General features: G+C 43.9%; 1 protein-coding gene across 1 annotated transcript in view; it reads right to left on the reverse strand.

Annotated features, from left to right (window-relative positions):
• Window positions 1-1,667: 1,667 nt before the first annotated feature.
• Window positions 1,668-25,304, reverse strand: part of PLEKHS1 (pleckstrin homology domain containing S1) — a 28,894-nt gene continuing 5,257 nt past the window's right edge. Inside the window, exons 2-14 of the mRNA XM_056352350.1 lie at window positions 24,546-24,637; window positions 24,334-24,440; window positions 22,834-22,968; window positions 21,381-21,456; window positions 20,596-20,703; window positions 19,803-19,898; window positions 16,145-16,255; window positions 15,023-15,138; window positions 13,540-13,749; window positions 13,210-13,311; window positions 11,645-11,780; window positions 10,762-10,850; window positions 1,668-9,100 (exon numbers count right to left, since the gene is read on the reverse strand). Of these exons, the coding sequence (XP_056208325.1) occupies window positions 10,782-10,850; window positions 11,645-11,780; window positions 13,210-13,311; window positions 13,540-13,749; window positions 15,023-15,138; window positions 16,145-16,255; window positions 19,803-19,898; window positions 20,596-20,703; window positions 21,381-21,456; window positions 22,834-22,968; window positions 24,334-24,440; window positions 24,546-24,637 (1,358 nt within the window). The 3' untranslated portion in view covers window positions 1,668-9,100; window positions 10,762-10,781. The remainder of the gene's footprint in view (window positions 9,101-10,761; window positions 10,851-11,644; window positions 11,781-13,209; window positions 13,312-13,539; window positions 13,750-15,022; window positions 15,139-16,144; window positions 16,256-19,802; window positions 19,899-20,595; window positions 20,704-21,380; window positions 21,457-22,833; window positions 22,969-24,333; window positions 24,441-24,545; window positions 24,638-25,304) is intronic.

Here is a 25,304-nt window from a genome sequence, read left to right on the forward strand (position 1 = left end):
CAAACCTGAATTAATGCCTTGTACAAGTCAGAGCAAATTCGGGGATTCTTTTTGGCTTGCAAATGCTCCTTGCAGTTGAATCATTAAGGCATTATGCATGGGGTTTTGGCCTTTCGAGTCTTTTTCCTGATTAATGTTGCACCAGGTATTAGGGGCTGGAATAAACACCCCAAAGTCAAAATCTTAAATCACAACTCTGACATCTTGTTTCTGTGGTTGCACTTTCAAGAATGAGTATTCCTACAGAGAACGTGTGTGGGCTGTCAACATGCCAATGCTGTTACAGGTTTGTGATTCCATTAGTTGGCCTGCATGTAGGTGCTAACACAGCACCCAGATAATCTGGCGTTCTGCGCAGCTGGGAGGTGCGAGACACCTGTTGCCTCTCTGTGCTTGTTGCTTCCTGCTGTCTGTTTCTACCCTGGTACCCAGAATGAAGGGTTGGGGCTTTTTTTCTTTGAAAAGCAAACTTGTTTTTGAAACTAACCGCAAAACCGATGTATCTTGGAAGACACTGACATTGGCATCTGCTGGACTGACCCAGTTAATCCTGCCCTGATTTGGAGCAGATGGTGATAGGCGCGCTCCAGTCAGCAGAGCAGAAGGACTTTTGTGCTGTGTCTGTTTCCAGTTGCCTGCTCTGCTGTAGGTATTTCTGCGTCAGCCTGCTGGTTGCTTTCATTCCTCTTTCTGGTTTGTATTTGCACTTCTATCAGCTGTTTTTTGTGGGCAGACTCGGATTCTGCAACTTTTCATCCACCTTCATGTGAGGAGATCTGCATGTTACCCAGTCACTTGGCCTCTGTTGTAGGGAAAAAAGTATTTTCAGAATCCAAACTTAGGAAGAAATGAATAATTTCGTTCTTGTTGTGAAGGAAGATGATCAATAACAGGATTAGATTGCTTAGGAGGACGTATAAGCAGATGTGGAAAACCATTTAACTAAAGGATTTGAGGGGAAGATTTATAGCAGGACCTTGTCTCTTCCCTCGTCTTGGTTGTTCCAAGGGATGGCTCTGATGGCAGCACGTTAAGTCTTTTGGGGAGCACAGACCTATTGTAAACCTGATCCCAGCGTTACTGCGCAGGTGTGATTGACGAGGACTTAGGGAGCGACTCTACTTTTCTGTGATGGAGGGAATTGTTTTTTCAGTCTTTTGGCAGTGTTGGCCTTCTAGATGCATGAGAGCAAGCATTCGTTATTTTGGTCTGGAGTGGTGGCTCTAACTACAGCAAAGGTGCCACTGGATCAAAGTCAGCAGATGGGGACGTTTGGTCTCCCGCACTATAGAAAGACTAGACCAGAGTCCCCTGGACGGTGTGGGGGGATGTGTCACATACTGATGCAAACAACAGCAAATTTTGCTACAGCAAGATGGGCCTGTGAACGTCCCAGAGGCTCTTCCCGTTTGTCTAGTGCTGACAGACTCGGGGCAGAAGGCGAAGCACACCAAAGGGGCAGCTGTAACACTCGCTTGATCCGCGCCCAGAACGGTTTTCAAAGCCAGCCACTCTAAAGAATCACTTTGTATTTCCCATCAGGACTCCTGCTCTGATTACATATCGCCCCAATAGGCAGATAAATGAGCTAAAAGCAACGCTGTTTGAAAAGGGGAGGGGGAGGGGAAAGGGGAGAGGAGGAAAGCGGCTTGCTCGCTGTGCTGACTCAGGCAATGGGTTTCAGGCGGGCTGCGATAAATGAAGGCAGCTACCTGCACCAATGGTCCACGATGCCACCGAGGAGGTTTCTGGGGAGGCAAGTCTGAAGACACTGCAGAATAAAAGCATACAGACAATTAAAGGGAGCTTCAAGGTGCCAGATATTTCATTAAACCTTGATGTGAAACAGTGATTGATAGTAACTTGGAGTGGAGTAAGGAACTGAGATGCCATTGGGATGGTTAAAGCGTTTCTCTTACCTGATCAACCCTGTACTCGTATGTGCTTAGTAAGGGCTATTAAGGTAAACCGGTATTTAAATTTGTTTTTAAGACAGCATGACTTCAGATACATCTTTAAAGGAGTTCAGGACTGATTTTTACTGACATCATGTTTTGAATTTGAAGACTGCTTAGGGGGAATCACGTGGGAGACTTGTTACCACGTGTGGGTAAAAATGCAGTTATTGCCTTGATGCGTTTTCTGTGTCTGGATAATTTCTGGCAAGTTCTCTTTGGTAGGGGGGACAAATAGCAGGTGAGTTTTGAGAACAAGAGAATGCAGCCCAAACTTTCCCACCCTCCCTTAGCTGCAGAAAAGTATCTGCTTCTCATTTCAGAATCAAAACAAATCGGAGCATCTCTTTCAAGGGTGGGGCACAGGCTGCTTTGTGTCTTTAGGGTTTGTCATGAAATAATGAAATTTGAAATTTTATTTGATAGCTACCCTTCCAACTCAAATGTATTTGCAAAACACTCAGTGTTTGTAAAACACACGGTATTAGTATCTGGGGGAAATGTGACAGGGATGAATGAAATCCAGAAGAATCGTTGAAAGTTTCTCGGTACAAATGCTAAAAATTAGAGCTCTTGTACTTAAGTTTCACTGTTGGTTCAGGTTATGAATGTGCGTTTGTACACATTTGGAGTGCCGAATTTAATGCTCTCCCTGGAAGTGCACAGGAAAGCTGGAAGGAGCTTACAGCCTGCTGACAAAAGAAGGGACAAGATGGGCTGTCCCTGTTTGCAGATAAGGAAGGCAGCACAGCAAAGCTCGCTGCCCTCGCACCGAATGTGACCCAGCTCTACCTGCTGCCTGCGGTGGAGGAGCTGTAGCTCGCCGAGGCAGTGCCCTGCACCGCCTGGATGCTTTCTGCTCTGAACCTTTACCCACTGTTGTACAATGGCACCTTGTTATCAAGTCGCCAGCAAATACTTTGGCAGGGAAGAGGCTTTTCCACTCTGTCACATCTGCTCTGGTATCTCAGAGCAGATAGTGACTTGTTTGTGCCAGTTTCCAATAAGTACTTACATAAAACAGTTTTTAAAACCTCTAAGCTTGCCTGTTTGGCATTGGAATTTAACTTTATTCACCTTTCCTTCTGTATGTTGTATTGGTTGATAAGGATGGAAGAGGAAAAAAGGTCACCATCTCAGGAAAAAGGTACCAGCAGTGCGCCCGAGGAAAAGGTGACACAAGGACACAAAAGTGAACAAGGGTGACCTCAGAGGTGAGTTCAGCAAGATCAGGGCTGGCCTTGAGGTTCTACAGTTACTGACTCCTGCTGCCTCCCACCCACCCCAGCTGCCCCCCGCCTTCCTCTGTGCAGAGCGACGATTTCGGTGAGCTGTGTTGTGAAAGGCAAGATTTATTTTTTTCTGTTTGCTACAGTGATGTGTCAGCTCCTAGCAGAGACCTCCCCGAATGCAGCGCTGCCAGCAGCAGGTCCTAACCCACTTTTCAGCTCCTGTTCTAGACAGGAGATGGATTGGGGCGTTTATCCCAGCAGGAGAAAGACAGGTTGGATTTCACTTGCTTCTGAAGCTGCGTTATTTGCTTGGCAATCTGCCCCGCTGATGTATTGCTGATCGAGGGAGGTAAAGTTGAGATTTCCGTCCTGTGTGCTGCTACCCAGCGACCGTCAGAGGTAGAGAGCTCTGCAGCACAGTAGGAGCCCGGGTTTTCTCTAACACCTTCGTGGTCACAGCACAGCTCTTTCTCCCAGTTCTTCTGCAGGGAGGGTGTTGGCAAAGCCGACGACAGAAACAGATTCAATGGGAAAACTCTGAGAGACAAAAAAAAAAAAAAAAAAAAAAAAAAAAAAGGATGTAGCTTGGTGATAACCACTGTGGTCAGCCGGCCGGGTTTCAGGAGGGTGCCTTGTGCCATTTTAATGTCCATTCTGCACTGCAAAACCCACAGGTCTGTTCCTCTGTCTTGTTGCAGCAGCAGTGCGAGCAGAGCGGCAGCTGCACTGGGCCAGCCCGGCTGCATGCCATCGGCTGTCCTCTCCATCTCAGCGCTCCACCTGCATTGCTGCTGCAGGTACACCCACGGCTGGTCTGCTGAACGCTCAAGGCACCACCACATGCACCTCTTGTGTCAGTAACTGGAGAGCTGGGAGTTTCAGATGGGGGTTCGCCAGCCCGGAGGATTTACACGGGAACTGGTGAGTGGACGTGCCCCTGTGCTCGCACCCTGCGGCTGTGGTGCTTTGCTGGTTTTCACGTGCCTTTGCAGACTCTCTGTGCAGCATAGGCACACTGGGACTGATGCTTCGTGGAGCACTGAAGCTGGTCCATGCACAGATCTGGGATATTCAAGTGCCCAGAAATCCTGGGCAAAAGTACAAGATCCTTTCAGTCTGCCAGAACAACATTTCCAGGTGGGAAAGGACATGTCTGAGAAATGCAAATATGTGGAAGGCCTTTCCAAATGGGTTTCATAGCATACTAATAATAATTCAGTGCTTTTCACAGAAAAGTAAGGGCAGACAAGGCATATTCTCTAACTCTTCCAAGCTTATTTTCCCCCCTTGTCTCATTTTTCTTCTGAGATTACAAGAGATGGAGGCTTAGATTGATTTGTTTTCCTCTTCTGGAGCACAGGCTTGGGGATTTCACTTTTACAAGGAACTTCTGCCACATGGAGAAAGCAGAATCCTTTTTGCTTTGAGTTTTTGGTTTGGGTTTTTGTGTGCATGTGTGTCGTTTTCCCAGTTCCCAGGGTCATTGGAGACAGGTCTGCACCACACTGTGGTGGTTCCAGGTAGATGCTGTGTACCCAGGAAAGGAGGTTTTCATCTCTGGCTATTGGGTTGATCCAGCTCTTAACACTGCTGAAAGAGGCAGCAGCATCCTTTAGTGTTCAGGGCAGCAGCTGTCTGAGATCTTCAGCCTACAATCACAAATCATGTAATTATCCCACCGCACTGCCCGGGATTAAACTGTACTGTGCCACAGCAGTTTGTCTGGCACGATCAGCGTTGATGGCCTCTGTCGCTGGAAGTGTCGGAGGTGGAGCAGGCTTGCAGGCGGCTCTGCTCTCTGGCCACCTGGGAACCCCCTGCTGGACTTTGCTCTTCGCTCTTATTTCCCTTTCACCAACCAGCTTTGTCAACCCCATTTCCTCGCTATAATGGAAGAACTGCACCAAACTGGGAAGAGGAGTCTAAGGAGACCCTGCAGACCTAAGCTCTGGCTCCATGCAGAGGGTTGGCTTGCTTTGGTGGCAGAGGTGTTGAGTTCTTTGGACAAGAGACCCCTGGGCTGGCAGGCTGCAACTAGCGCTCTGGATCAACTCTTGAATGATGCTAACAGCCAACATTCAGTGTTTAAAACACAAGATTAGCACCACCGATAGCCGTTGTCTTGGCACTGCCACTGACTGGTTAACTTCTTCACCCTTCACTACTGGGTGTAAAAGAAACAAGTTCTCAGACAAATATAGACCCAGGTGCCCCAGGATGGAAAACTGAAATGTGGCCAGACACTCGCTGCTGCAAGTCCAGTCCTGCTGCCACCACCGTGGCTTGGTGCCCCCGAAGAGCTGGTCCTGCTGTAAGATGGAATGGGGACGGGTGAGTCACGGAGCAGCTGTTAGCAGCAAGGAGAGGGCTTCTGGTGGCTGGGCATCCTCGCTGCTGCAGTGCAGAGCTGTGGTTTCTCTTAAGGTGTTTTTGCTGAAAGAAAGATTTGCATCAGCCTCTTGGCTGGCCTCTCCTTTTCTTTAAGTGATGCAATAAATTAGAAAGCGATAAGGGCCAAAAGGAACATTTGAAATTCCAGTGGCATTTCTAGGAACTGCCCAGCATGCTCCAAGTTCTTCACAGTGACCTGCTGGCCAGCCTGCAGGAGGGAAGCAGCTGGCTGTGGTGAGGCACGTACATGTGACAGCTGTTCATCCCTGGGAAACAAACCAAAAAAGCCCTCAGTGCATCTCTGATTACATTGCCAGCTCCCCAAACTCGATAGTAGACGGTCCTGTGGTTAAGACTTTCTGCTGAGGATTCAGCACGCTCTCGTTCCGACTCCTGTGTTGGCAAAGGAGCACCAAGCAAGGAAGTACCCTGGTAAGTACATACCTGAAGTACTGGATGAACTCTTTTGACTGGGAAAATCTCCATAGACTCTGCTGGGTGCAGCTCTCTGTGAGCAGCACACGGGCAGCGTGAGCCAGTTCCCCGCAGGGAATTGGGAGCATCATCTGATGTTCGCTCCCAGCAGTGCTATATGCGGTGGCTGAGGGCAAGCCACGTTTCTGCAGGGTATTAAGGAGAGTTTCTCCTTTAGCACCGAATGGGCGCATCAGCATCTCTCCACAGCACGGGGCACTGAAGAACGAACTCCCACACCTGTAGTGTACAGCTCCGATGGAGGTGTTTCCAGCAGATGTTCCGGGAGGGAAAGCAACTCATAGTATTGAATGTGATGCTGGTGATGGCATTTATGGTAAGAGATAGCACGATGCCGATGTGTCTGAAATCACTTCTTAAATTTTACTTAATATGTGCAAGGAAATGGTTCTCCTGAGGTCACTGGAAATCTTGGGGCAAAGATTAAGCACCTGGTATCCTCAGCTCACCAGTGATCTCCTCTCTCCCTGGCGTGCAAGAGGACATCGCTCTCCTTTACTGTGCCATTCCTCTACTGGCTCCACTTGCTGAAAGCCCAGCCGTGCTGAAGCCCGTCTGGTGGGGTAACGCAGGTTGGGGGGACCCTGAACACGTTGCAGCCAGACGCTGCGGTACGCAGAGCTTGTCTCTGGCTCAGTTCAGGATGGATGCAGGCAGCACAGATAACCTTTCCTGGCTGGATTCAGCCTCCCGCAGGACTTGTGTTTCCTTGATCAGTGTATGGCTCCTGCCCCAGTTCTTGGTAGTGTTGCCCTTGAGAGGAAGCGTGGGGTGCTGCGTGGTCTGGTTTGTGCTTGCTGCACAACGGGCTTCTTATTTTTCTTGACTTCAATAACCTCATGCTAATTTGGACATTTCTCTTACCATTATTTTCTCTCTGTTCTGGAACTTGCTTTTCTCCTGGACAGTTGCCATTATCCTGCTGGAGAAGGGTACCAGACTGGTAGAAAGAGTATGATTTGTATTTGGGAATTCAGGGGGAAAAATCAGCAGCCACAGGGTGAGTGCAGCATGGGGATGTGCTGTGAATGAACACCCAGGGAGACAACCTCCAGGCACTGGCTGTATTCAATAACAGGAAAGAAAAGAGTGAGGAGCGTGTTAGTTGTTAGCTATTATGTTGATTACATAGTCTGTTGTTTTGTGTCTCCTGTGCCCCCAGTTTGCAGATGCTGAGCAATTCAAAGTGGCACGTGTTGCAGCCAGCATTGGCCCCTGCTTCCAAGCCCATTACTTCATGGGGTCAGTAGTGCAAGAAGGTTTCAGGATCTGCAGCCTTCCTCCAGCTGTTTTACGTAGATTCACTAGTCTGTGGATTCACTATATTTCACCTCATGTCAATTTAAACATCTGCGTCAGGAGCCCTCCATAGCCCAAAACTTACCTGGAGACCAGCTAAGGAAAGATTTTGACACCACGGAGCATGCTGCAACAAGAAGCTACTAAATTGCTATTTCTTTGAGTGTGTGCTTACAAGACATACTTACAATGCCTATAGGTGATCTAAAAAGTTACCAGTTACCCCTCAGATGGCACAGGTTTAAAGACATCCCTTTCAGGTCTTCCAGGACTACAAGTGAGCACTGGGTAATTCCATGCATGTAGGCATTTCCCTTTGCTGTCGCTTCTAGAAGCAGCCCAGAGATTAGTGGAATTTGCTCATTTGAAGAAAGGTAAAATTCTCATTGGGAAAAATGTTACAAAATGAGTATTCTGTGTTGATCTTGTTTTTTAAGGGTAGCTTTTTTTTAAAAGGGCTGTTTGGTGACTCAGCCGAAGGTTACTGGGAGTCTTTGGGGGATGAGGAGGGGCTGTGTCAGGAGAAAGTGAGGTATTCACAGAACACAATGTATTGTAAAGTGTTAATGCATTTATTAATCATATGTAGGCAGACAGCTTCACACACCTTACCAGAATTTACTGTACCGACGTCGTTCCAATACTGTATCTCTAGTAAGTGTTATGAATTAGCCAATATCTGACATTAATTATCTGCATTTATCATTGTGCAAATTGACATAATGGTCAGTTGTGGGGTAACACATCAGTGACTGTTTACTGAAGTACAGAAGTGATGCCCCGTTTTTCTCAAATATACTGGAATTATCCTGTTCATGCTATATCTACCAAAATCCTATTTTTCTCCACAAATGACATTCTTTGATGGCAGAGGGGTGCAGCATGCATTGCTCAACATCTGCTTCAGCAGCGATGCTGCATGCAGGTTCCGGAGTGGCAGCTCTCCTCCCACCATCACCTATGGATCACAGCATCTTCGCTTTTTGGAAATGTTTCTCTATGAAGTTCCAGGAAGTTTCTTCATGGCTGCCTCACCTCCTTTTTTCACCCATAACTGGAAGCACAAGGTATTTGCTCGCAGTTCAGTGACATGTGATCACTTTCAGGAAATATTTGAACAAAATGTTGAAAGAAGGCAGGAAGTTTGGTCTGAAAAAAAAAAAAAAAAGGGAGAGAGAGAGACAGGAGAACAGGCAGAAAAAACACCTTCCAGAACGAAGATTTCTCTGGAGACAACGAAAATCCCATGCTCAGTGAAAACAGAGCAAGAAAAAACATGCCATCTAGGATATATGTTAGAAAAAAAGCTTCCTAATTATCCAGACAGAATGAGTCTTGGAACACAGGAAGGTCTGGCCTTTCCTTTTCTAAAGTTCAGAAAACCTTAGGCAAACCTTGGGCAGGAAGGGCCAAGGGTGACATCCTCGGTGGATAGGCTTGAACCAGATTATCTGTGATTTTCAGATTCAGGCCCAGAGGGCTGTCCTAGCACACTGATGGAGGTACAGAGCTGGAAGAAGCCCTGTGTGGTGATGGCTGGCCATCCTGTCCCTCACAGACTGCTCGGGCAGAAATGGATTTGTCGTGGTCAAAGGAGTCCCATAGAAGCTTTGGGGGAGAGCTCCCCAGGAATGTATTTTCTTCCGTTTATCAGCCTCTGTAGTTCCAGAACTGGGTTTTCCCTCTGTCTTTACGCAGAATTCAGCACAAACAGGCCTTTGAACGACACTGAAACAGAAATATTAAGAAGTGAATCCTTTCCCACTTTGAGAAATAAGCATGTCCTAAACACTCTTACCTCAAAAGCAAAAGACACAGGCTGTGGAAACATTAAATCTGGAAATTAATATTTTGACTAGGAGCAGAGTCTGAATAGATGGTATAAATATTTGTGTTTTTTTGTTTTGAGTTACTGATGCTGTTTTCATCTTTGGCTAAATAAAATTATATAATTATTTTTTAAAAAGTCCAGACTGGGTTTTAAAGGAAGTCTACAAATCACATTTGTTAAATCTGCTACTGGAGTAAGTGGCACCAACCTTATTTTAGGGACTGTATTTTCTTATTGTAGTATCTGACATTGGAAGCTGGACAAATACCACCTTTGGGCCAAATCCACCTTAAATCAAAGCTTATGTAAACCTCTTAATATCAATAATCCTATGCCTGCTAAACCCAGTAGTTATTTTGGTTGTATCTGGCAAGATAAAGTTATCTGTGCACAAAAACAGTGTTTCAGTTTGTTGCCTCATCATTGTATCAATACAATCTATCTTAAAGCAATATATATGTATGTAAATCCACCCACATACAAACACAACCCCCTATATACAAGTGTGTACCTCTCCACATACAGAATAGGTATGTGTTCTGCACACACGCCACATCACACCGTGTACCTTTTGGCACCCAGTACAGGCACCCCTGCAGGCAGTTCCCTACCAAGAACCAACAACTTTTGGTGCAATGTTAGCTGAAAATCAGTCGTATTTCTATGATAGAATGGAAGCAAGACATATTCAAAAATAAATATTTACGGGAAAAGTGCTTGTTTGGGAAACAAACGAACACTTGCCCTGAAGATGCTGCAGTACCAGTGACACCCGGTACTGGCAGCGCTTGGTAACATCAAAACTCTTCCAGTGAACTTTGCAGCTGAGCCAAGTGCACGTGCCTTTGTCCCTGGTTTCTCTCTCAGCAGTTCTCTCTCTAGTTTTCCTAGCTGTCTTCAGCAGTAACAATTTCACAGAGCAGCCCTCCTCCCTCCCAAATCCATTCATTCATTCTTCACTTAGGGCTTATTTTATCTGCCACTGAGCCCACAGGTGCTCCAGATATATTCCTCTTCTCCACCAGCTCTTTCTCCTGTCATCCCTTGAATGTATTTTTGTGGCTGTAACCTAAGAGGGGCACAACACCAAAGGAGGCCCCACTGCATCACTATACAAGACTATTTACCAGCCTCTTCTAACACTGCCGCTCTCAGCTCACCTTTGCGTTTGTGTAGCCAAGAGGAAACAAGGGAAAGTACGGCTTTGTTCCAAATGTGGGTTGTTTCCACACCCCTAACTGATTAGTAGTTCAGTATAAATCAATGTAGCTCAGTGTAAAAAGGTGTGCAGAGGTGTGAACTAGTATTCTACTGAGTATGAAGTATACACAGTGCAAAGCTTTCATAAATTATTTGACCTTCAGTTTTTTTCATGCAACTGAAATACATGCCAACAAAACAAGTTATTAGGACATGAAATGAAAATGAAATCCATGTTGTCTGTTCTTTGTACTTCAGCAATAAAAGATGCCTGGCAGCTCTAGAGGATAAAGATTACTCAGTGCACTATGTATCACATTCTTCTCCCTGATCTCTTCCCTTGAACTTTGGCACTTACTTAATCATTGATGTCTTTTTTCAGGAACATGAACAGCCTTTAACATGGAAGACATCTGAATGTGGAATCCTACATACACTAAGTTTCACCTTAAAAAAAGAAGAAGAAAAAAAAGAGAGACGTTTTAATAGCTTGTTATATCTGATCAACATTTGTGCTACATTCTGACTGGTATTTTAACTAGCTGAATAAAAATGTCCTATTAAGAGAGATGAGTATTTTTCCCTTGGTGACACTGGCTTTCTTTTCTTTAGATGGCAACAATATCTGATGACCTCAACTTTCTCGACAAAATTCAAAAAGTAATGTGTTCAGGTATGGGTCAGAGAACATGGATACTGAAATATGGGTCCATCTGAGAGAAAAATAGGTATCAACAAGTAATAGGTCACAGTGGTGTTGAGGCACCACTTAGAAATCTCCTACATTCTTCAAAAAACAGTGATATCACACAAGGAGATGCATAGCTCTTGATAACCATTAGGAGGTAGGAGTATAGGGCTCTGCCCTCAGTACCCAAAACCACTATGAGCGAATACACATCCAGTGAAGGCAACTGTTTACATCCTAAAGCTTGCAATTCACAGGGCTTAGCCAAAAAATACCAAGTAACGAACTGACACTTGTCCAGTAGTATCTCTTGGGGTTCTGAGATCAAATCCTCAAACGCAACAGTGCTGACCTTGCATTCCCCAAATACTTGAGGAATAGGAGATGCTACATGAGAATGATGCTGAGGAGCTATTTGGTACTGAAGTTATTCGTGCCAAACTTAAACCAGAGTAAACTGGTTTGAATGGAGACACTTGAAATGCAAAAAGCAACTTGCTTTCTCATTTGGCTTAATTCATTTGACTATCACCTTCAGATTAGTCAGGCTTACCTCCTTTCTTGTGGACCTGCTGATGAAGAAGTAAGCCTCCTCCACGTCCTGGGGTTGCAAATCATTCACAGCCACTATACGGTCTCCGTGGTTAAACAAACATCCCAGTCGGGGAGGCCCAGTCCACTGTGAGACACTAGGGTGTTCGGAGGACAGAGAATGAAGGAAACACACAGGACCTGCAGCTAGCGCTAACAGAACGGCGAGGGCTGAGCAGGACTGTGTTGACGGTACTGCCCTCTGGAAACAGCACACAGCTTGAACGACTTTATCTAGTTCTAGCTGAAACCAAGCTGCTTCATCCCTCCCAATGGGTTCTCCTAAACGAGACATGACTCTGACATTGCAGCATGTTAACAAGCGAGACTGGTGCTAGCAAGGTCACCAGTGAAAGATGGGGATTCCAGTCCAAAATTAGCAGGCCAGACACACTGTAGATTTTTTAGCTCGATGTTTGACTAAGACGATTTCTGAAGTCATCCCGAAAGAATGAAATGAACACTTATTATCATGTGGTTTATCTATGCTAGAACTGCAAGGATCAGAGAACCACTGTTGTCCTGATAGGATCCTTATGGAAATTCCAGTATATCTTTCCTGCTAGTCTCCGATACAGTCTCCTTGATGGCAAGCTATCTAGGATTAGCTGACCTGACAGTCAGACCTGGTGCTCTGCTCCCTTACAGAACAAGTCCCAAATTCTTTCAATATGAATTTCCACTGAGAAAGCTCTGTAAATCTAGGTGTAGATCCAATTGTTGAGGTGGGGTTCTATTTCCAGTCACTTTTGCAATGTTGTTTTTTCTTCTTGCTGGCAGCAGCTGAAACAAAGTGACTCGTGGTGCGCACAGTGCACCTGGTCGGTGTGAACGTGAGAGCAGCAGCGAAAAGCAGTCTCAGTGCTGTGTGGCAGTGGAGGATCAACAGGAAGCACAGGAGTACGCACCGAGCATTTTTCCTGCTCCGTCCTCTTTATCCTAGTCATTGATATCAAAGGTCTGGGGACAGCACTAATTTCCAGTGGGACTACTAAGAGGATCTGTGTGCCCATAACACCTACTTGTGAAAATTTCTGCCTAGCACTCATTCCTAGCACCGAACCACTGCTGGGATTAATTTAAAGGCAATTTTGTGCTCACATACAACTCAAGTCAGCTTGAGGCCCTGTTTACCCTATCACAAGATACATCCCAGTCACTATATCTCTGAGACACACCATCGCCATGGTTCACCAAATCAAAGGTAAAAGCGACTAGCAGTAATGAGATGATTTTACACCAACATTAGAAGAACAGCTTCTGGAGTGCGACTTAATCGCTAATTACTCAGCATGCTGAGGGTTCTCAATTCTATATAGCCCTTTCCAACAGCAGTTAAAATAGAAACTCAAGTACACGAAGAGTCAGAAAGAGCAGAAAGGAATCGCCGAAGCGCTAGCACACACTGACCCTGCCCTCTTCTGCACTGCCAAGACTGCACATGGATGTGTGTGGTTGTACAGTTCTGTACCTGACTGTCACTCATTCACACCTGACGGGCACCATCACAAGACATCCAGAACTTACCATATTTGTCCTGCTGCTTCTGTAAGTTTTAGGTAACTGTCAATATCAGCCTGGGGAACGAAAATATCCAACTTCTGCAGATGGGTCTCATCTGTAACTTGGCTGTGAGGGAGAACATCAGAGACCATAGAATCATAGAATATCTCTAGTTGGAAGGGACCTGTAAGGATCACTGAGTCCAACTCCACGCTCCTCGCAGGACTACCTAAAACTAAATCCTATGACTAAGAGCATCAACCAGATGCTCCATGAACTCTGGCAGGCTGGGCACACTCTACCAGTACCGCAACACATCTGTCTTCTCTGCCATGAAAATGAAGGAACACTTACCTGAGCAGTATACACAACTGAACCACCGAAAGTGGTAATGAATTTTGCCTTCTCTGGAGGGTTGGCTGCTGGCTGGTGCTGCTTTCGGGGAATTGTAGGTTTCTGTTTGCTTCCAAGTCTCTTGGACGTGCACAGTTGTCCTGGCATTTGGGAGGAGAAGGGAGTCCATCACGTCTGCATGTGAGCTGGCAACTCCCATCCAGCAACCTACTGAAGAGGAACGGTGATAAAAAATGAACTGGTTTGACCATGCCAGGCGCTCCTGCTGTGTTTGAAGCTGGATCAAATAGCCATCAGTGAAGCAAAGAATAACAAGTTCTTGTGGAATATCCAGTGGACAAAATTACAGCTAAGTAAAATAAACAGACCTTCTAAAAATGAACCATAAATCCCAAAACAAACCTTTTCAGTATTTAAAAACTATTTATTAAGCCTGAAAGCATTCCAGCTAACAAAATGCCTTGACAAAGAAACTGAGTACAGATTGTTGGCCTTGGCTCTACTAGCTTCTGCAGAGATGTAATGCTGTCCCCTGGGAGACAGAATAACCCAGATGTGCTCGAGCTCATTTTAGATTGATTTGGTGAGCCTTATAATGCCTGCAGCCAACTCCCCTCCACGCCCCAAACGAGACTGGGGTTAGTAGCAAAAGCTGCTCTTGGTACATTTTAATTCAGATGGCAGAGGCTTGTGAGGTTTTTATAGTAATTCCCTCCAGGGGCTCCCAAAGACACAGATGAGCTCGAATAAATCTATTGGAACAAACTGGTTTGTGGGTCTGCATTTCCAATTGCCTCCCACTATGTGCCGTAAGACCCGACTGTCTGTAGGTGGCAGGCCATAGCCAACCGTGTGGGTACAGTCCTCTGCAGGAGACTGCGCTACGTCGCGGACGTTGCAAAGTTTCCTTGCGGCACTACAACTGTGACACCAAGTTCAGGTCCTTCTTTGTGACGTGCAAAATACTGTACCTTCCAAGTACACAGCATCAGACCCGTTCTTTGGATGGGGAAATGGGAGGAAGGAGATGAGCTACTCGGGATCACATAACTTCTTCCTGGAAAAGCCGGGAGCTAATGCCCCATGTCTCTCTTTCTCTTTTAACCACTAGATAACGCTGCCTGCCTTGGAGAGTACCTGCCTGAAAGGTTGCTGCAGCTTGGCTGCAATATCAGAGTAAAGTGGTGGGCTGTTATGTCATGATAACCTAGAAAAAGTATGAGTGAACAAGAAGTGCTGCATCCTATAGTCAGAGCCTGTCTAAATGCATGAGTTTGCAATGTGAGTTTAAATTTCACATCAATAAGTTTGAATTTCACTCTGGTATTCCCATGAGTTCTGAACTTTCTGAACCAAGACCAAAGGAGGACTCATTCAAATGAAATGCAGCCTCTAGATATTGTTATGTAAATACAATTTACAGCTCTATCTGTACCACCATGTGACTTTTAATTTGCAAATCCTTAATGAAGTTGTTACTTACAGCGATTTCATTGACATATAAATGTTCTCCTTTATTGGGTTCTTCTGCACTGGCTTCTCATGCACAGGGACATCAGACCCAGCTGGGGGGTCGGGCTTTGATACTTCAGCAGTGCACTGTTGGAAACACGTAACAACAGAAGTTAATATCATTGTTCTGCCTACAGAAAATATCTTAATTTCCTTATTTTGTTCAGTGCTCATGCTGTTTAAACACATTGGCTAAAATAGCGTGGCTTTCCCCAATTAAGTCAATTCCCAGAAACGTGAGCTAGAAAGGTGGGCAGAACTTACAAGTTAACTGTCTGGTATTATTGACCCTTTCGGACCGGGAGATAACCAGCTATATTCTAAAGTACTACTACAAAAATTCTGTTACATTTTAATTTAAGCAGGTTGAAAAAACAATCTTGTACTTTGGGTGTGCTTAGTTTAAAGCACTTAGATTCTATGACAAAATCATACTGTTAATGTCCTTCAGTTAGCTGTACAGTCTTGGGAGAGAGGCTGTGACTTCTGCAGAAGACTGACCACTTAGCCTCTCCTGGGCACTAATATCATGGGAAGCCTAGAGAAATCAGTTTCCCAAACTAGTTGTCAAAATTTGTTTAAAATTACTGGCATGATTCCTCCTTCTCCCTTATTTCACAGTGAAATGTAGATATCAAAATGTTTCACAGTGTTTTTAAAGTACTGATTTCTTTTACGCAGCTTACTGATGCTTCAACGGATTTACATTTTAAAAAATATAAAAATAATGTACTGTTACATTTTCTAAATAAAGTTTTCACTTTCGAAAAAAACCCAAACCCTTGTTATACAACAGGCAAAAGCCATTTACAATGAAACAGTCAATTTGGGGAATTTAAACAAAATCAGCAATGTTTTTGTCAAAATGCTACTTTCTACCAGAATGATCCTTTGAATGACTCTAGTGTATTTTTTCTTGCACAAATGAAAGCTCTATTACCTACTGCTTTATCTATGTATTTCTTTTGCAAGGTACTAGTGGTTCCTCATACCAGTTCCTCTTTGGCTCGTTAAATGTCTGTCTCCTGTCTCCTTGGAGCTGTTAACAAACCAGCTGATGAACTGGTTGTTAAGAAAACAACTGATGAACTACCTTTGCTAAAATACTGATGGGAGTTTGGTAATAATCTTCTTCGTCCTTTTTGATGTCTTCATCTGTATCTGACGAAAGCAGATTTTCCTCACTCTTTGCCAGATTTTTATCCTGTTAAAAGAATGGATTTGTATTTAACAGGTTCAGTTATACAGATTGTTTAATGCATATTTTTCCATTTTCATGGAGAAGTAATAGAATCAGGAAATATCCACAGAAAACATGGGAAGATGTTTCTCCTTGAAGTGAGATATACTCGGAGCCAGCCTGTTTTAGAAACAGGGTTTCTTTATTTGTGCTGCTTCTTGTATTTTTGAGATCTACTGCCCACGGGCAAAACTGGCCACTGGCATTTGTACTTCTCATAGGTGCATTTGTGGCAATCAGGCAGCTGCAACTGATTGCATGTTCACAGCCCCTTATTAAAAATCAAGTGGGTTAAACACTTCATGTATTAATCTGCATGCATTTAGGGTCACTTGTGTGGAAAAGATTTTTTATTTGCATTCAGTTCTAAAGTCCCTACAGTAGGAAAAAAATCTGTAGGAAATCTGGAAGTGGATCAGGATATACTTGTCCTCTTTAAGCACCTTTTAACTACTATCAGGTAAAGAATGAATGAGACTTCCCTGACTTATGAGAAGTCTGTTATCTCTTACTTCTCCATGAGCTAGAACATACCCTGGAGGACTGGAGATGTGACACTGAATCCTTTGTGTCGTGAGTGATATTCTGCCTTCGTAAATATTTGAAATACTAAGTTTGTGGCAATTTGGTAAATCAAGGAGAAATTAATCCCTCCACCAAGTTTACCTTTCTAACTCACAAAGACAAATTATTTATTTTTCTTTCTTCTTGTTGACTTCACTATAGTGAAGAGTATGGTAATGAGTATTTAACTGCCTCCCAATGCAATTTTCCATGCCATGTTTGTGATGCAACCATTTTTTCTCTCTCCACTTACATCCTTGGTTTCCATGGTGATAATTTTAATAATTGCTAAATATGCCACTGAATATATTACTGTTTTCAAGGTAAAGTAAATTAAATTAATTACACTCTCACATGTAAAGAGAAGAAACTGGCATTGAATAGAAATTAAATATGATGAATGTATTTTTGTTCCGTGTTGGTATCAATGACATAAAAAGCAACTCATGCAGTAGGAGTCAGAACAAAGAAGAACCTGCAAATGGTCCTTCAAGAAGGGTATAACAAAACCACAGCAGGAACGAGACTGGCTCTGTGGTCATCATCTAAAGTCATTAACAAATTTCCTAGTGACTTTTCAGAGGCTTTGGATCAATCAAACAGGTAAACACTTGGGGAGAAAGGGGAAGAGGAGGTGATTTTATGAAGTCTTGTGATCCTCCAACTCCTAGGAAATCTCAGAATGCAGACAGTACTCATCAGTTTCCAAAACTGAGCCTTCAATCACTGACAGTGGCTACCTCTTGCCAAATGCATAGTGTTTCTCCTTGGTACCATCCCAGATTACAGAGACAACAGGAAGGAGAAGGTTAAGCTGCAGCAGCCCCGTGTTTCCCTAAAGCAGTGTGCTGACATCTCTGTTCCTCCAGGTGCATTGCCACCAGAGAAGTGCAGTTAACCTCAGCGTGCAGGTATTCTCAATTGCGCAGCTAAACAAGTACTTTGAGCCTCTGTTGAACCATGATGTGGATTTACACCAGATAGAGACTGCGGAGAAAACCGACATAGCACAAGATGGAAATGATACCTGGAGAACAACTGAGTTAAGTGTTAGTCACAGGCTCCTTAGGGAAAGTTTTGTGTTGCTCTCGGACAGAGGAACATCTCTTTCAAAAAATCAGGCGTGTCTAACAGATCCTGACAAGGATGCCTAGGTGCCTGCAATAGTCATGCGCAGTACAGGGTGATGCAAGCCAGGGCTCCTCATTTTGATGTATTTCAGATATTGAAGCTGTGTATCAAAACAATTGATACTGAATTGCTGAGTCAGATGGGGTTTTGTAGTTTCAAAACGTGGGTTGAAAGGAAGCCAGGTCCCTAGACCTCTCCAAGGGTCCCTGCCTGCGTGACTATACTCAACTGACATTAAGGTGCCTGTTTGCATGAGTAATGGCTACTGAGCAAAGAGTTTTCACGATCTGGGCCTGGATGAGGGAACCACTGATAAAAAGCAAAATGAATCAGATCCTAGAAATGTGGAGTCATACTTCTGAAAGGAAGTAAATACAAGGGATTAATCTGGAAGTCAGCTGTCTAGACATCACTGAGCAGAAAATAGATCTGGAGATGATAGCAGATGCTAAACTTATGAAGCAAGTGAAATATTTTTATCTAACGAACAAACATTTTTGTTTCTTGTTAGCTGTATGGGAAGGTTACTTATTTTCACACATGCTGAAACAGAAATATGAGCTTCGTGCTATTCCCTCTGTTTCAGGCTAAAAAGGTAAAATCCAAATTCCTTATCTTTTAACCCTCCTTTTCAGTCTATCCTAGTTCAAACAGCTGTATATAAGACATGTTCTCTGAGGCATCATAAGTATGAGAATAATTAATGAATGAGACAGAAAAGTCATGCAGAAGAAAGACAGAAGGGCAGCCTTGGTATGCATCCAGAGCAGCACCAGTTAAAATCAGACCAAGGGTTAACTCAATGCATTTCAGAGTTCAGACTCACAATTGAATTATTGCAGCTTCATAAAGTACTGTGCATCAGCTGAGCTGTGCTCACTGTCCATGGCATTGCAATGTAATTTCAACTATTTTCACTTCTTTCCACTAAATTTAGCTGTATTATCTCATATTTGCTGCCAGCCTATATACATGGATGGTGACTGCAGCAGGTGATTTACCATCCTGTTAACTATGATAGCAGAACAGATTCTTTTCCCTGTATCTCAGTCACTCCAGATCATAGTCCAATGCATAAAGTGCCAATAAAGATGAGTTTAAATTCAGCTGCCAAACTGCATACTGGTGTTGTACAGCCTTGGTTGTGTTTTCTGTTCTGTTGACTCTGCTGCAAAGGCAGAAATCTATGGCAGATGATGGGTGAAAACCACCTGAAACTGCTGCAGGTATTTGTTCAGGGAACACAAGACAGAACTTATATCCAATAACACATGATAACATTCATCGCTCTATCTTCTAAAATCATTCCTGCCAGATAGGAAGGTTAAATTACTTGAAGTTACATTTGTGCTGACAGGACAGTGTGCCTCAATTTAACAAGCCCTTGTTCTGTAGTCCAGTTACATTGATTCGATCACTACTGGCAGAGGCTGCAGTAAGAAACCGTTTAGGTTTCTGTGGCACAGCTGAGAAATGTGGTGGGAGGAGAAAAACCTCAACCAGTGCCACTTCAGAGTTTTCTTAATCAAGTTTGTGAGAGCTGCCACAAGTTGCAATTGCTACACAGAAACTGAGGATCTGCCTCCAAGAAGCAAAGTAAACAAAGGGTATCTCAAGCAAGTTCTTAAAAGGTTATTTTCAGCGCTAAACAAGCAACAGACTAAATATTTATAAGAAACTTCATAGTGAAAACCAGTTTAATGTGCTGGGAAAGCAGGTGGGTAATCTACAAGTAGAGACACTCAGGTGAGGTAAGAGCCAACAGTCACTTCTGCAGACTGAACAAGTCAAGTGCTGTTTGATTTGTCCTGCTTACCAGGCTTGGAAGAACTCCTCTTGGTGACTCGCACTGAGCCTGATGAGAGCCAGGATCTGAATTAGGCCTGTTCTTCTCTTCTGAGGAACGGTTCTCCTGTATATAACAGAAAATGTTGACTCCTCTGGAAATACACTGGAGGTGCTTCACCTGCACTCAGCTTCCTCTACCGGGCCACCTGCATGCAGCTTTGTGAAGAGAGAAAACCTCCAATTCCTTGGCTGCTATTCAGCCTGTCACCAGGGGACTGCAGTTGCTTTGGGACAGCAGCAATGTTTCCCTTCCTTTCTATTTAAATATTGAGGGGGAAGATCTGAAAGGCACAGAGGAAGACCTGAATTCCCCTCTAAGCTTTACAGCCTGAAGAGAGAGACAAAGAAAAGCACAATCACAAAACCGGAAGAATATGGCCAGCAGTTGCCAAAACAATCACCACATTGTTTTTGTGATGACTTTACCAAGGCATGTCAAAGTGACTCTTTAGGGGCTTACTTTATGCCCCCTAATCTTTGCTGGTCAGTTGGGACAGCCAATTAATTTAATTTCTCATTGCCATCTACACTTGCCTTTACTTACATGCAGATGCTCCTCAAAAGTCTTTCCTTTGTGGGAACTCTCTGATATTATCACACAGGTCCTGCTCAGGACCCCCACCAGAGAGCAGGACAGACCACCCAGGCACCCACCGCACAAGCTCTGAAGAACTTTTGATGCAAAAAAGCAACTACACAAATCAAATTTCACAGTCACCTCTAAGAGCAAACTTGTTACTAAGAATGGTTAATCTGTTTACCTTCTGGTAGCTTTGCCTGTCCAGGAAACCAGTCGTAGCTATAGAATTCAATGATAGTGGCAACGAGGAGGGCCGGCTTCTGAATTCTGGATTTGGAAGATCTTGGATCTAGAAATAACCACAGTGTAAGAAGACAGGCATGCGATGGGCATGGGCTACAATATACCAGTGTATCCCACTAGTCCAAATTTTACTTCTAATGGCTCAGAGAGGCTGTTGACATGGCATTTTCCAGGGAGACTTAAATTTTCCCTGCTTGCACTTTGAGCTGACTGGAAGCTGCAGGGATGTAAGTAGCTTAATGCTGAGTGTGAACGAGCAGGTGTGCCTGGCTGACAAGGGGCAGAAACTTGGGACTGAGCTTGAACTAACAGGACCTTCAGCTGGTTCCTAACACTGACAGACTGGATGTGGATTGATTGGTGTGTAAAACAGCCCACAAATATAACCAAAATGCACACAGAATAACACACAAGTTTTCATTCTGATGCATCCAAGGCGCAACTGATTGCAGCATAATGTCAATCACGTCCTACTTTATATAAATAATGTGGCTTACTCTTCAAAGAGATTCCTGCAATGTAAATTCAACCCCAGCACAGAGACTGTGCAATGCCTGCTTAATGCGTAAAGCCAGAGTACAGGATTTATATGGAAAATGAATTTCTGATTAACCAAGACAAGAGCCAACTTGCAAGGCCAAAACCAGCAAAACTCCTCTGCACAGGTTTCTAATGGAAGTACAGACTTCTTTCTTTCTAAAATCAAGTGCAGTAACACGTTACCTGAGGGCAGCATCCACCTCTTTTGGTCTCCCTGCAGACTGAAGATATCACAGAGACCCAGTCCTCTGTTTCCTGCCTGCAGGTTGGAACAACAGAAATGAAAACTTACTCACAGGTAAAACACAAGGAAAACGCATTTGCCTACCCACTTCTTCCTACGGGGCCCAAAATAATGCTTCCTGAAATCAATGAAGAAAATCTGCACGTTCCTTTCAAGAGAGAGTTCTTGGGTGGCCATAGCCAGGTGGCAAGTTTGACCTCAGAGGTGCAGCCCAGGACTGGGAGCCAAAAGGCAGGTAGTGGGGGCTGTGTGTGCGCATGCAAGGGATGCGGAGAGGGAGAGAGATGGAGAGGGAAGACTGTGCTGTCTGCTTCATTTTCCATGTGTAATGCTCCTCTGCTGAGTCCTGCCATAAACACAGCTAACAAGGCTTGGGAATGCATTTGGGTGAGTTTCTTCAAGAAACATGCCATGAACAGACCCCTGAAGCCCTGTTCCAATCTTGTGGTGGATTTAGTTGGATTAATTCTGGAATGCTTCCCACCAAGCACGGGCTGTGAAAGCAGTGCCTGGGGGGAAGATGTGGGGTGGCATGCTCAAGTAATACACAGGTATGTGTTTTTCTTCTGTGCTTATCAGCATTTCACACATCAGCTGCTCTTCTGCACCGAGGCAGAAAAACTCGTGACGCACTTGTGGCTGGGAAACTGACGAGGAGATGCTGGGAAGCAGCAGCAGAGGAGCCCTGTGCCAAATGTCCTCCCTCACCTAACCGAGCTTTGGCTGATCACCTTGACAGCAGCAGTTTCTGCCCTCGCTGAGGACTGGACTGCAGCCTGGGAAAGCAGGGAGCGCACCACCCTGCTGCAGGAGAGGCCCCAGTCATTCCTTTTGGGATCTTTTTTCCCTTGGGGGAGTTTTCCCTTTCAATCTGCTTCCCTTGATTAACAAACTACTTTCCAGGGCGAGATTATTTCCTGTGATTTATCTATAAGTAGCAGAAGCTTCCCAAACTCCCAGGAGCAGTTGGGGGAGAAGACAAAGCTCTCTGCCCTTCTTTGACCCTTAACCAGCACAGTCTGACATGGCACTCCCACACTGATCCACTGCTGCTGCCATCCCCGCTCCCAGCTGTGTGCTCCCACTGCTTCCACATGTTGGATGTTGTAACAGTGTGGCTGCAGGGTAAGTTAGCTCACCTGTCTGAACCAGCTAAAAATTAACCCAGCCATGGGGAAAAATGACATAGAAAAGAGCATTTTTCCATTGAATCAACCAGCTGAATCATTTCATCTCAGAACTGTGCAATCAGTAGCTGAGACACAGGAAGGGATGGGAGCAGCTGTGAAAAAGCAGGACCTTGCCCTGGGGCAGCGGCTTAGTGTGACAGTGGCTTAGGGTGACAGCTGAACTCTAATGTCAGATTGCATTTGCACATCTTCCTATGCCTACCTGCTGCTCCCAATGAGGTAGTAACATCTGTTTCCAGTACTGATGGACATCACCTGTTCAGGAAGGCATTTAAACATCTTCCTCACCGTTTCCATAATTTCAGAATTGCTTATGCCAACTTCAATATTAATGATTCTGTTAAGATAAACATATGAAACATTCTATAAAACTATACATACATAAATACAAAACCACACACATACACATACATACATGTGTGTACGTGTGTATTTTACTCTAAGCATAGCACATGATGAGATCTGCAGGGGAAGATATAAAAATTTTACTATAGAAAAAATTCTCAAGAAAATAAGTGCACACATTCAAAATAGATGGTCTTTCAATGAAGAAAACTTGCAAGCAAAATACTAAAATAAATTTTTGCAAATACTCGTGTCCAGATTTTGGATCCTCATTTCTGAAAAAAGGGGCTGTTGATCTAATACAGAATCCTGAAAAGGAATGATAGTATTAAAAATTCCTGACAGAAGTTTTTTAACCACTACAGAACAATACATTTGATTTGAAACTAATTGTATATTAACAATGTTTTAATGGAGGGGAAGAGGAACAGACAAGTAGTACTCTTAATGGATACTTAAATAGAAGCACTATTTCCATTAACTTCCAAGAAGTTAAATTAGTAAAAATAGTAGTGACGATAATGATGGTAATAATGTAATCATCACATACCACTGAGCAAGCTGGAATCTTTTTGAAAGCTTCACAATGTAAATCCTTTTAATGGAGGAAGCACAACAGCAGTGTGAGTCCAGTGACCTCCATGCCTAACAATTCCAGAAGCCTGGAGTATTAAGCTCCAGGTCTGAATGGTAAAATCTTTTTATTTCCCTTTACATTTACTGTTTCCCTTCCAAGTATCTCATACCCTACGTGACATAGTACAAAGCCAATGACACCCAGCCTTGCTGCGGTGGGCACTGTACAGAGAGGAATGAAATGTCCAACCCAAACGAGCCAAGCAAAGCAATTTCTTGGTGGATTAAGAGGCAGTGGGGCAGCCAGCACCAGCCCAAAGGGTTACGTGAAAGCCAGGAGACCTCTGCACAACTGGCAGAGCACTCTGTAGAGCCATAAGGTGGGAAAGGTTGTGCGCCACAGTGAAGAGTGGCATAGGCCATCCTTACTTTCATATCAGTGAATGCACAGCACTGTCTCACAGGAGATAAAATACCTTGTACTACAGGAATACAGCCTTTGGGTCATGGAGCCAAGATATCTGGTTTGCAGATACCACATCACCACAATCACTCACATAAATGTATCAAATTTCATCAAAACAGTTTAGGATCTTTACTTCTACATGTATCATACACGTACATTGCGCCCAAAGCCTACGAAAGCCCAGGGGCCTCTTTACTGGACTTCCGTGTGATTCGGATCAAGAACCTCAATCAGGAACAAGTGTCTGTACAACCAGTGGCCATTTAAGAGTTGATACATGACAGAATAAAAAGGTGATGAATTTGAGTTACATACTGATCAACAGCTATGGAGCCTTTTGTGTTCTGGCCTTTTAGATACTTCAAGATGTAATCGCCCTTGCTGGATTTGGACAGGATGAAAAAACGCCTTTTCCAGGAATTCTGCCGAAGAGAAAGCAATTTGTTTCTCATTAAAATTCAGGATAGCAGAAATAACAATTGCTTGTTGAGTGATTGCTGGAATATGACTAATCTGTGCTAGGGTACCTGTGAGCCGAAAAGTTGAAGAGGTGGTGATTTGATGAGGAATCCGTGCTTGCAGACTCCACCTTCCGTGCAAAACATATTTTGAGTTCTCACTAATCAAAGAGAAATGAAGGCACCATTAGTTAATTTGTTGCCAATTAATCTCATATAAAGACCTGCTTGAACTGGAAATTGTTGCTGAGCACTGGGTTTCTGTGCTTAAATGGCCACAGAGCACATTACAATTAGAGAAGACAAACACAAATCAAGGCTATACAATATAGGGTCAGGCCACGCTTCCCTGATGTCAATGTTATTGCTGACAACTGGCCCAAACTGTAAACACATGATAGTGACAATGTAGGGGGCTTGGAAGATATCACAAACCTCTGTCTTATTTAACTGGTCTTGTTTAACTTCTGGAGTCTGGTCTTAAATTTACCTTCACAATTAGTGATCTGACAGACAGTAAACAGCCCGCTAATGAAATTTCAGATGGCATTCAGTTTGCAATACAAAAAGTCAGATAGGTTGCAAACACAGCTAAATCATCTTACACCATGAATCATGATGTGACAACAACAAAAGGTAAAATATGAGCTAAAACACTGGGAGGAAAGATGTCTGAATGTATTTGTTCATGACCCTGCATACTCTGTGGCCAGTTGTAGTTTAAGATTCACATTTTCTAATCACTGTGGATTTCTTATCAAAATCTCAGTTGTATTAACGGACTTTAACATCCAGTGAAAGGAGTGGCAATCTCATTCAATTTTTTAA

The sequence above is a fragment of the Falco biarmicus genome, chromosome 9, assembly GCF_023638135.1.
Source record: "Falco biarmicus isolate bFalBia1 chromosome 9, bFalBia1.pri, whole genome shotgun sequence".
NCBI classification, from domain to species: Eukaryota; Metazoa; Chordata; class Aves; order Falconiformes; family Falconidae; genus Falco; species Falco biarmicus.